The following is a 13,006-nucleotide window of genomic DNA, read 5'->3' on the forward strand; positions in this document are numbered from 1 at the left end:
GGGGCCGGCGGTGCTGCACGCTGCTCACCAAAATGCCCTCGTTATTTTAGGATTTTCTTTTCTATTACGCGGCGAAAGGCAATTCTCCTGTGGAATAAACCTGTGTTTCCTGTGATCTCAAATACTAAGACAAAGGGATTGTAGGATTAGGTGCCTGGGCTGTACTGATGCAGGAGTAAGGAGCTGTCTGGTCGGAGTCAGAAACCTGCTCTGCTTCAGCTGTGCCCACAGCTGCTGTGTCAACGCAGGTGAAACATCGATAAATACAGTTGTAAGTCAAGGGTTAATTCTGTCATTTTACTTATAAAGATCTGGTCTGCACATTCACAGATTACTCATGTGTGTAGGAACAATGGGAACGAGATCCCAATTTGTCTCAGTGACCTTTTGAAGCGAGGGCTTCAAATGAAGCAGCACAGTGGCTGTCTGCATTTGGCTCCAGCAGCCAAAACTCCCGAGGTGGTTTTGCACCCGGGCTGGAGCTGGGGGATTCTCCATCAGGGAAATATTGCACAGAGCATCCGGATGAAGACTGGCATCACCTCACTGACTGGGGACCTTGTAGCAGGCCCAGGCACCAGGTCAACCTCCTGGGCCTGGGGGATGCAGCACACACGAACACATCCTTGGATGGGCTGTGAATATTCACTAGCAGTGTAAAGAAGTTATCAGAGTATAATGCAGCATTGCTATTTGTTACTCTACAATTAAAGCTCTGTGTTTCTATTATAAAACCTTATTTGCAGGGGTTTCTAACTCTGAGGCAAAAAAATTCCATCCAGACAATGCTTCAGCCACAGTTAGGAATGGTTGAGTACCACTGCTCAGTAACTGAAGCAAAGGAGGGTCCCTGCCTGGAGGAGGTGGGCACCTCCAGTGACGGGGGCACACACTGCAGGCAGCAGGACTTGTATCCCCAAACCACTGAGCGTTGAGTCTCACCGCACAACGTGTGCAGCCTGCTTGCCATGAGCCAGGGTGTGAGGTCACAGCATCTCCTCTCTCCCTTGCAATAGTTTGGAGAGCTGCAAAACCTGGAGGAATTCACCTTCACTGTACCATGCCTCAGTTTCCCCAATAGTAAAAAAACAAAAAAAAATCACTAATTTATTCTTGCTGGTGCAAGGAGTGTTAGCATTAGTGAAGACAAGAAGTCCTGTTACTTGGCTCTACCAAATGGGACCACCACACTCATGCACGTTTCCTCGAGAAGACCACATTCCACGTCTACAGTCAAGCTGGGCTTTGATTGAGCAGAAACAGAGAGAAACCAACACGTAAGACAAGTGATCACTGCAAAATTACAACTCGGCAGTGCCAGAAAAACATCTGAACACTTACCATGTGCCACTGGATCTCCCTTGGGCTTTTGGGGAGGGAAGCTGGAACCGTACCTGTCTGTAGAGAGGTCTGGCCATCCTCTACAGCACAGCAATTTCCCAGGAATCCTCTTCCTGCTTCTTCCCAGAACACAGTCGGAAATCTTGGAATTGTCAGAACATTTTATTACCACTTGCAAAGCAGATTCGACTTCATCAGATAAAGACACAATTGCATTCATTGACTCTGACACAAGGATATGCATACTGATAAACATACAGATAGATGTACACACTTATACATGAATGAGATATGCTAATTAAAAATTGCAGTGGGCACTTTATTAAAAATTTATTGTACAATCTCCATCTTCAAAACATTTTACATCAACAAATATAGAAGCTTGACTGCTGGAATCATAAGTGATTTATCTTTAAAAGACTGTATTCGTAACGGGATGCAAAGATGCTTGATGAACGGCCGTTACAGTCCAACTACTACTTTTTATTGGAAGTATTTTGGCTGTTATCTGTTTGTTCTCCATCCTTGAGAGAAATAAAACAAGTGTCTCAGCTTTCATTTTATCGGATAGATGGCACCACGTAGCATATTTCCCATGCTAGTTTGAATTACAGCTGTTTATCTTTCAGCTTTCTTTAAGATTAATTAAATGCAAATGTAACTCCGCGAATCATGGGATTACCTGCCAGACCCCTTATTAATACCTTCACTTAAAAACCCCTGTGCCAGAGAGTCATTAATTTGCAAAAAGAAAAGTGCTAAAGCAGCCCTTTGCCTACAAACAATTCCGAGATGGCTGCCCAATTAGTCCGGTAGCACTCGGATCCTCCTTTCAGGCCCTGTGGCCCTTTGAGGACACAATAAGGCTCCAATGATAACCTGGCAACCTAGGTAGAAACCCAGCCAAGTGTGAGCGTTTGAAGCTGCAGCTTGGCTGCCATCGTGTCGGCGAAAAGAAAGAATTCAGGCACCATGTCATCCAGTACAAAGGATAAAAACAGATTCAACCGGAAATTCAATGTGGCACCACATATGGGATACATGAGTGCGGTTATACAACAGGCCACATATTTTTTTTGAACAGTCTCCTGCATGTGATGCCGAGGACATGTGTAACCATCATAACGTCTCTAAGAATCTGTATTTAATTTGAGCTGGGGTGGTGGCAGGGATTGGAGATCTGAAGCCGCCACAGGTTTGTGGCAGATGGCTCTGTGTCAGCTATGACAAGCAGCCAGGCTCGGCTTCCTCTGCAGATTTTCTTTTCTCTCTGATCAGGTAAATATGGGCACACTCTGGAAACTTCCACAATTCTGCCTGAGGCTGCAAGTTTGTGACTTAGCCCCATCTGTCACAAATCTTCTCTCGGTTCTGCTGCGAGCAGAGACCTGAATTTACCACGGAGCGCTGCCCAGGAAAAGCCAGCCATCTCGCCCTACGAGGAAGAGAGCACATGGAGAAAACGTCAGCTGCTGGGACACAGAAGGGATCTCTCCAGCCTTGGCAGCACCCAGAGCCACTCTTCCTCCACTCTGACCCCACTGCCACGTGCCCAGGGTTGTCCCAGCGCTGTCCCAGCGCGGCCCCTTATCCTAAAGAAAGATGCAGCTCATTTTCTGTATGAGTGATAACTCTGTAAAAGTCTGAGCACTCATATTTTCAAGGAATAGAACGTGATTCAGTCAACAGTTCCTAAATATGCAGAGACAAAAATCATCATGAGTAGCAAAGTTTTCACATAAAGCAAGATCTTTGCATGAAGATACAGCACAGTGAGGTGTCAGTAGCACTGCAGTATCTGTATGATATAATCAAACTTTTTTGTTTCTTGTGTCCTACGAGCACAACAGAAATAATCAACATTTACGCTGCCATCGTTAGACTTCAGGGTTAACATTCAGAGTTCAGTAAGGACAGTTCATCCATTCAGACCTGCTGGTTCAGGATAGCTGCAGCTCAAGCTCAGCTATCGGGCACACATTTTATGCGTGTTCTTAAAATTACCTTAACAAAATTAAGAATTAAAAATTATTCTTCAGCACAAAACCCGAGATTCGGTGTGCAAGAAAGCAGAGCAATTTACAGAGCCAATTTGTAACAGGTCAGCTTTACTCTGTGACCCAGCTCCTACTTTCTGTGAGAATTAAGGAAGAATCAAGGTGGAAAGCAGCTTGTAGTAATTACTTTTTGAGCTCAACTTTCAGACTCCAACCACCTTTGGAAGCCACTGTCAAAAGACAGCATTATTTTACATGAACTGGGTGCACTGTGGGGACCGAGTCAGAGCTATACAATACTCCTCAGAAGAGCATTTCCCTGAATGAACCTTTCTGAACAAACTATAGTTTCTATTATTGGCCTTTCTCATTTCTTTTCTTCTATCTTTAAACCAAACCATAAATGTTGGATGTGAACTTATGCAAGATACCCTTCCACTGGGAAGGGAAGGTTCAGAACACACTGATCATCCACAACACTTGGAGAGCAGTTTCAGGCTTTCTTTCTGTAGGCAGTTTGGATACACTTTACCGAAAACCAGAAAGTTTTCATGCTTTTTGCAACTCTTCTTTCAAAGTCATTCACATTTCCTTTGACTCATTTCTTCACCTACCCTTTTGTGGCGGCTACGGTTCGTCTGCCAGCTTTCATTTACTTTCTAAAACTAAACTGAAGCTATCTAATATGGTTATAATACAAAGTTCAAAGTCCTGCTGCTTATGCTGAAAGATGCGCACACAACTGTTTTCTTCAGGAATGCTTTCTTCCTGCTCCACAAGCGTAGCCAACTTCTATGAACTGTAGGCCAGAATCTTCAGAGAGCTGAAAGCTCCCACATCTATATCTCAGACAGGAAGAGCAAAGCAAGCCCTGGGAATAGATGGAGCGGGCACTTCTGCTTCCTGGCAAACAACTCAACAACAAGGAGATACTCAACATATGCCGGGACCCAGAACGACCTAGCAGGCAACTCTCACAGTCCCTGATAAACCACTGCTATTACTGTGAACAGCCACACAAGCTAGCAGAACTCACTCTACTGAAGTCCTTTTTCTGGACTCACATGCAGCATGTGGACCTCAGGTTGTCCCAAAATACATAAAATGGGTCCCATGCTCCAGAAGAGATTTCTACCTCTAAGCTAGCTAGATATCTTTTTCTATAACAGAATTACATATAGGAATGAAAAATGTGAAGACTTCAGTCTAGCCTGGATACAAGCCTGAGCAGCTTAATCCATTCTACTTTGAATCTGGCCCTGCTTTGAGCAGAGGCTGGACCAGATGATTTCCAGAGGTCCCTTCCTAAATTACCCCATGGTCCGCTAATCTAAGTAAGTAATTAACATCTTCTTCTACATAAAAAGGCTTGATCTCATACATCCTACTTAGAATCTTACATATATCCTACTTCGGACCCATTCTTAAGCAGCTCTTCCTAGCAATGACAAAGAGATGGATAATGCAGCACACTGTGCTCCAGAGTTCCTAGCTGCTATAAGCTTCCCCTACAGGTTGTGAAAAGCAGAGCTAGACCATGTCTGAAACCACTTTAAATGACACTTGCTGGAAACGGAGCATCACGAGAAGTTGTCCAGAGAGGTGGTGGATGCCCTGTTCCTGGAGACATCCAAGGTCAGGCTGGATGGGATTCCAAGCACACAAGGGGGGTTGGACCAGATGGTCTTCAAAGGTCTCTTTCAACTGAAATGATTTTGTGATTCTACCACTCTATGTATGAACATACCTGTTTTGTGCTTCCAACCTGCCGACCTGCATCTAATACCAACCAGGTGATGCCTCTTTTTGCCTCTGCAAACTTGCTCTGTAGCTGAATGGAAAGTCAGCAGGATGGACGGAAATATTTGTACCATTCATGCAGCCTGTAGAGCTCTAAATTAACTTTATCAGCTCAGGACAAAAGATCTGGAGAACACTGTAAGCAAACATCTGCTCAATATACATTCACGGTTAAAAAGTAAACAGTGTGTTTGGCTCCATAAGGAGCAGGTTGAAAATTATCACAGAGTACAACATATCACACAAATTGATGGCATGGCCTAGAATACTCTGCAAAGTAATGATCACACCAGCACAAAAACAGCTCTCAAGCATCAGAATGGCTTGAAAGATGGCAGATAAGAATATAAACATGGAATAACATTCACGAGGAGAGACTGAAAAGTCCAGGATACTGTAAGTGTTTGACAAATGTTTGCACAATAATGAATGATATGGAAAAGATAGAGTGAGAGCTTCTGCTTTCAGGCAAACAGATCTAGAATAAAGAGATGTTCAATGCAGGTTAAGGTGTGGAGCTGGGAAGGCAAAGCTTGGAGTGCCATCTGCAAACACTTGCCTTGCTGCAGAAAGCCAAGAAAAGTCAAGGACAGTGGTCTCCCAGGGCCTGAATGTCTATTATGTAGCATTTCCCTACAGAAAAATGCATTTTTGTAGAGTTCTGCTGGGGAGTGGGGAAGTGCAAGGGCAGATTCATCATTTCTGGCTCTTATATGGCCTATGCAAGAACTATGAAGAACTTATGCTCCATGCAACAGGGTCAGCCCACACTAACCTCACTGAGCTGGCTGAGGGCAGCTGCATGCAGGTGCAACAAGTTGCTGGGGATGCCTTTTGCCACCTAGCTGCGCCCAGATATCAGAGCTGGACCAGAAGGAAACTTCTACCTGTTTGCCTGAAAGATTGAAGTAAATGCTTTATGTCAATTGGAGCAAAAAGAGAAGGATGAAAAAAAAAAAAAAAAGAAAAAAGAAAAAAAGGAGAAAGGTTTGTTAGAACTGCCCTATTCAGGCAAATCTTGAGACTGGAACAATTCAGATGTCTAAGGTCTAACTGGGATCTTAATTTGATTTTACAGCAGTTTAATCCCTTTGAATTCAACATGGTTCTTTATCTTCTACAGTGGTGTAAAAAGAAAAAAAAATCACACCATGTGTCTTTTCATAAGCAGGTGAGCTTCTGTAGTGTGATGGAAATGAGAAGATGAATGTCAGAAAGTGGGCCAAATTCTTTTCTCTGTTAAACAAGCATGAGTGAGAGTAGGATTTTTCTGCAGGAACTGAAGCTGACAGCATGTCAACCAGCACTCATTCAGCTGGGAGGGCTGGGAGAGATTATTTAAAGTTGTCAGCTCCTTCCATGCTTGGCTTTTGGCAACTCTTCTTGTCCCTTTCCACTGTATAATCTTTATACATGCTGTTTTAAATTAAGAAACTGAAGTGAGGGAACTGAAAGGTAAACTTCAAGAAAATAATGCAGAAACAAATGCTTTGCCCTATATATATATATATATATATTTTTTTTTTTTTTTTTTTGCAAGGGAGCTTGCAAATACTGAGAGGTCTTGTGGTGTGCTCCAATGGAAACTGATGCCCTGTTGTTCATACTGGCTTCACTTTGGCACTTAATTTAGCAACCACAAATACCTAGAACCAAAGAGGAACTTTTGATTCCTTAAAACTAGAACAAATAATTGATAACAAATGTGGTTTGATTTCCACGAATCTCGATCTTCTCTTAACGACTGGTAAAAGGCAGTGTGGAAATGCAAATGAACCAGCCCTGGTGCTGTGAGAATACACAGGGTAAGCAATGTGTCATTTGGAAAGCCTTTCGTAGGTGCTTACATTATGGACATTTTTAAAAGTCTGCCAGCATGAATGGAATTAAGCTATTACAGTTTAATACGTGGGTCTGTGCACTGTCACAGGGATATTCACCGTGTCTGGCTCCCTAACCTGCCTGCCCCGCCGCCATTCATCTTCTTTTTGTCCCAAACTTTGCTGCACAAGCACTGAGGACAACCCGAGGAATAACTGCCTGCTTAATGAGACCGCTGTCTAATTATTATGGATATCCTCAGTAATAAAACAACAACAGTATGTAAAAAGATAACTCAAAGTACTTCTGATGATGATTGCTTTCTGATCTATAAAGCAGAATCTCCAAGCAATAAAGAACAGCATTATTTGCTTTTTTGTCACAACTGCACAGCTACTGTATGGACTTAGGCAGGGAAGGTTTCTGGAAGAGAAGCAGGCAGTTGGCAAATTTTGCTGTATAGTTTAAAATGTTACACCAATCTGAAGAAAGTGGAAGTGCTGTGTACCCTTCATGATTTCACTCTCTCCAGCTTCCTTAAAAGAAGCATAATTCCACCCCTAATTCCATTAGCAGCACGTACCTAAGCTAGCACTTCTCTAGGTTTCAGGGACAGTTTCAGGGCAAAATACAGACTTAGTGTACGTGGGTGTAGGTACAAAAGACAACTCTAACAGCATTCTCAGAGCTGATCCAAAGCCTATTAAAGACAACAGGATCCCTCCCCTGGTGTTCACAGGTATTGGATTAGTCCCTTGACTCAATTTAAAACGATCCCCATTCCGTGCAGTTGCTACCTGTCGCACCCAGGGCACGATGGAGCACAAGCCTGCCTACAAGGGACAGAATTGGCACCCATGGGATAATTCTTCCATGGATACCCTGCCTGCCAACAATTCCAAGGGATGCTTGTTGGTTTTTATTTTTGAAGAGCATCCTTAAAGCAGATTAGTTCTTTTGCTCACGGGGCTCACGTGCACACCGATCCCCGCACCACATCTGAAACCCATCCTATTTAATATCGATATTTGTTCTGCTGCTATTCCCGTTTTTGGTGTGCCAGCTTTGGTTTTCTTTAGGAGCTGGGGCTGCACACGTGCAGAGAAGACCCAAAACTATTTGTTGGACTGGAAGCACAGGAAAATGTCAAGGCAGTTTAAGGACTGTTTACCCTTTGAAGCCACCATGTATAACTACACAACACTACTGACTCCAGAAGTAATGCTGAGCACTGGAAGTGTTCAGTCAGCATTTTAAACTATTATGAGCTACCTTCTGAACCATTGCCAAGTTAATAGACAATGAAAGATAATGAGCTTGAAATTGGGTGTTAAATTGCATTTTTGGTTCTCTCCTTTTTTTCTTGAAGTTTAACTGTTTCCTGCAGAAACGACATCATCTTTGATGTATCATTATGTAAATGTCTATTTTTAGGTCACATAAGGAGTCAAACTGGGGCTAAACTCTCACTCCTGCTCCATGTGTGTGCAGAAGGGTGGGGAGGCAGATGAGACACAGCAAGACCACAGCTTCTGGTCCTCAGAAGAACGCAGAGAGGTGAGGTGTGCTGGCAGCATGGGGAAGGAGATGACTCGATTTGCTCAGTAACCCAACTGGGTGGCTACAGTGCTGCAGAAGAATGTGCTTTTGCACTGCACAGGCAACCCATGAGTTCCTTTGAAAGACTGAATGCAGACTGTTACAGATTCTACCTGAAGCACCTTTGTCACAAAAGGGTGACTTATATCTGCCTCGATCACAGCATGTCCAGCATTTACAGCTGCAACTGAGCAGAAAATGCTGCAAGCTTTTATATTAGCATGCAGACAATAGCAGTTGTTTTCTAACAGCAGCATAGTGCAACAATATGTTTTTACTGAAATAATGTACAACTTAGTGCCCTTTGTAATCCACACCTTAAAGCTGGGAAAGTCAGTCTGACATGGAACACTTGATCAAAAATGGAACAGAACATCTACCACTGAACATGTATTTTCTCCGGATAAGTAAGGGCAAAGAACAGGACACAATAAATACCAGGACATCGTGGTACTAATAAGCATTAATGCTCAACATAAAAAAAAAAAAAAAAAAAAAAAAAAAGAGAGCTAAAATAATCACAGTCATCAAAAGAATTCTGGCATTTCCAAAAGGCAGAGAAACCTTACCTGATACCCAGCACCTGCGTGTTTTGAGGACCGAAGATTAAATTAGGATAGGAAGGTAGGTTTATCCTCATTAGTATAATTGTAGGATCTTTCTTTTATTTTCCTTTTAGACTAATGAGTTACATTAATCCAGGTTCATTTTTATAAGCCTCTTGGGTCCCAATGTAAAGGACAGTCATTTTAGAAAACAATAAATTAAAAAAAAAAAAAAAAAAGCATGTAGCATGCATTAGGTGCACGTATTTCATAAGACCTAGGTTAATACAACCGGCATCTAGTTTAATTAATCCTTGTTAGTGTAACGACTAATATCCCTCCCTAGCATGTTTCCTTTAAACATTAGTATGTTAATTAAATGTTGTTGTTTTAAGGGTTGTTTTTTTTTTTTTTTTGCCTTTGTACTTCAACATGGCATTATATCATGTAAAACTCTTCCCAACAACTACCTTATAGAGATGTTTCCTTGCAATATCTGGTCTCTTGCAGAAATTCTGAAGCCTTTTAAAAAGCTGTTCAGGTGTAGAATACAGATATTCAGCTGCAGGAAAAACAGATACATTTTTAATGAAACAAAAACCTCAAAGCACACACTCGATATTAGTCACTTTACTAATTAAAAATGCATATTGCTCTGTGCCGCCTCGTGTTTTACATTATTTAAGCATGATTTTATAAGGTTACCTCAGCTCACAAGGATGTTTAATGCTAAATAAGACTGTGTAGTTGTGCTGTTTAGACATCTCCTTTGGGTGATTAAAATACATTATTCTAATGTAACACAATGCATATGTGATACATTTAGTGATGAGATTTTTCAAAGAACTGGTACTACATTAGTGTGTATCCCATATCGCAGTTGCATACTATTAAGTATTAAATTGTTTAAATAATTTGGTGTGATTTTCAGGCCTCCTTTTTCTTTTTTTCTTTTTTTCCCTATCTCAAAAAAATCTGCAAACCATTGCAGCGTCGCTGACCTTCTAACAAAAATCTATCATTATGGGTTGTGTATGCTAACAATGAAGAATGCTATTTCAAAACTTGCTTTTGTGTTATCTTAAAAGAACAGATGGCAAATATAAACTTCTTCTAATGTATTAAAACACATAAAATTCTCCTTAACACTAACATGTCGGCTTGCCAAATAAACAATTGCTTTTGCTCGAGTTTATACTCAAACTTTACATTTTAGCACGCATCACGTATCGCTTTTCAACCAAAAGTGTATGGAGCAAAGCAGCTACCTGGGAAGATCTCTGGGTACACCAAGGCCTTGGGACACAACGGGTAACAGCCGCAATGCACCGCTTCCACCCTGAAGGTTCAAAGCAATCAAAAGATGAGCACGGTATCAGCGAGCCAAAAACTTCCTTTGGTGCAGGACCACAGAGGTTGACTGCATGTAGCACGAGTAAAACATTTTCCTGCTCAGCAGCAGAATCCTTCTAAATGCCAAAGTTGCTCTTTTGGAAGAAAATTTTATTGATCATATGAATTACATAGAACAGAACAGTGAGCATATGTTTTGTTCGCTGAATAAATCAAAGCGCAGCTCTGCATTTTTTTGTTTTTTAAATACTGCTTAACACATTTTATAATCAGCAGACAGACACATGTAACAACATGGTGAAGTATGGACGGCTTCTCTTAATAATGCTGCAGAGAAACGAGGGCATACGTGCACGTGTCTATGGTGTGTAGCCACAGAGATGCTCCTGTTGCACGCTGGGATCCAAAGGCTGCAATGAAATGGCCCCAGGAACAACACGCAGCACGCTTTGGGTTGGGATATTCCAGTGCTAGCATGAGCTTCATGCTCACTCCCTTTCTTTATCAGGACGCAAACTTTTTGTAATAAATACCAAGGTCCTCCTGTGATGCTTTGAGGTTTTGTTTTTTTTCTAGGGCTGATTTATGTATCTGCCATAACATCGAGCCCAAATATTTTGGAAGTGCGACACAATGGCACAAAGTTTCCTAGCAGTGACTCTAAGAAAAGCTATCCCGTTCCTGCCTGCATTTTAATAGGAGAATGGGTTAAGGCATCAAGTTTGCAGTTTATTTTTTTTGCAGAATGACCGCTGATGTGACATAATGTCCCCCTAAAGATACAACCGTAATTTCTGTTGGCCAGAAATTACACACCGAAATTCAAAACACTTCTTTAAATATGTTTATTTGATGAGAGGCTTTGAATTTCCTCCAACATGTTGACCATTCGAGGACTTTATTTTTAGCTTCACTTTCCCTCGGTTTCCCAAGATCTGAAATTTTGTCAGCGTTCACCTTTCATTCTCAGGAACAACACAAAAAGCTTTTGCTGCATTCATGTGCACGCTGGCTTTATTACAGACACTCAGGCCAGTGCACACCAAACCCTGCTTCCTTTAGCTCAAATCCGTTTTAAGGAGTCAAAAAATTAGATAGGGAATATCACAAGCAGCCCTCATGCTAGAAAACTGCGCATATCCCCAGAACCCAAAGATATATCCCCCTGCAAATGCTTTTGCTAAGCAATGCTTGCTAGTTTTTACATAAACTTTTAAATTTTGTAATTTATGTGGCTTTTTTTTTTAAATAACATATGCACTTCAGATTGCATTTTAAACATTAACAACAATTTCAAAGTGTACATCGTCTAGCACTATATTTTTTTTTTACCAAACGGAAATGTTTCTGATGTGTGATTTAATTGATGATTTCAGTTCTTAAATATTGTGTCATATGTCAAAGCAAATAGATTTTTAAAGTTTTCTTTAATCTAAGGGAAAAAAAAAAAAAAAGAGCGAAACTGTGGACATTTCAGTAATAGCTCGGATCACTAAGTTATGTTAAAATATTTGCTTTTTATTCGTATCGCCTGCACGAGAAAAAAAAAAGAGCAGCTCCCTCCAACAAAACTGCAGGCCAAGATGCAGTCTGAGTCATCGCTTGTGCACACAGCTTCCCCGTACAAGAAACCTCCATCAGGATCACAAATTAGTCAAATCCGAACTCAGTGCTTCTGGAGCACACCGACTACAAGTTAAACTCTGCAATTCTTTCCTTTCCAGCTAATCCTACCTGCGGACTGCCTACCTTTCTACACCCAAGCCTGCATGCGTTCCCTGACAGCTCGTCCTGCGGTGCAGTAATTCCTTCTGTGAGCATCCCCTTATTGCCCAGACCTAAGGATGTCACGGGAGCAAAGGCAGGCTGAAGCTGAGCAGGGACTGGGAAGCTTCCTCGCCTCCACACCTCCCTGCCTTGTTCCTGAGAAGTATCACATCACAACAACCACACAACGCTTCTTCATTTCAATCCTTCAGCGCTCCTAGTTAAATCATAAACAGAGTTCCAATTGATCTATTGTTAAAATGGCTAGTAAATGACCTTTTTATTCCAATTAACAAATCATCTGCTAAATCTATGAATCTTAATATTCAGATCTATTCACTTCAATTCATACAATTTATCTGCAAATAGTTGTTGGGCTTTTGATTCTAAATATAATTAGCTGATAATTTTGCTTGGCTGAATTACTTTTCTGGAGGGCCTGCTAAGGCTCTCAGCCGCATTATCTAGCAATAATGAATCTGATAGGTGAAATTTTTTACTGTAATGAGGATGAGACACAGTTGTGACACCTGAGTCTAGTAATAACAGAAGACTGCTAATTATCGACAGCACTTTTTTGTGTGATGCACAGAGAAAAAAAAATCCCTCATTATTAAAAAATAAAAAGTTACAATTATAAGTGACACCGGAGGAGAGTAAATAAAATGGAGTGATTAAAACATTGCTGCTTTAAGGGTGTTTTTAATTAAGTGGAAATGCTAATGTTGTCATACTTAGCAGATGGGATTAAAATTAGTTATTGTAAGTAACTCATATTTTATG

The 13,006-nt window shown here is 41.3% G+C and overlaps 1 protein-coding gene across 15 annotated transcripts in view; it reads right to left on the bottom strand.

Moving 5' to 3' along the window:
• Positions 1-1,639: 1,639 nt before the first annotated feature.
• Positions 1,640-13,006, bottom strand: part of QTMAN (queuosine-tRNA mannosyltransferase) — a 162,880-nt gene continuing 151,513 nt past the window's right edge. For 11 of the 15 annotated variants that reach the window (XM_085227737.1, XM_085227734.1, XM_085227740.1 and 8 more), the window contains 3 exons: positions 10,372-10,442; positions 9,574-9,665; positions 1,640-2,776 (listed from right to left, as the gene is read on the bottom strand). In XM_085227737.1, coding sequence (XP_085083863.1) covers positions 2,693-2,776; positions 9,574-9,665; positions 10,372-10,442 — 247 coding nt within the window. In that variant the 3' untranslated portion in view covers positions 1,640-2,692. Of the gene's footprint in view, positions 2,777-5,913; positions 6,034-9,573; positions 9,666-10,371; positions 10,443-10,467 lie in introns of those variants that run through there. The other 4 variants (XR_014884291.1, XR_014884290.1, XM_085227743.1 and 1 more) reach the window with 4 other exon arrangements.

The sequence above is a fragment of the Meleagris gallopavo genome, chromosome 7 (assembly GCF_905368555.1).
Source record: "Meleagris gallopavo chromosome 7, MGAL_WU_HG_1.1, whole genome shotgun sequence".
NCBI classification, from domain to species: domain Eukaryota; kingdom Metazoa; phylum Chordata; class Aves; order Galliformes; family Phasianidae; genus Meleagris; species Meleagris gallopavo.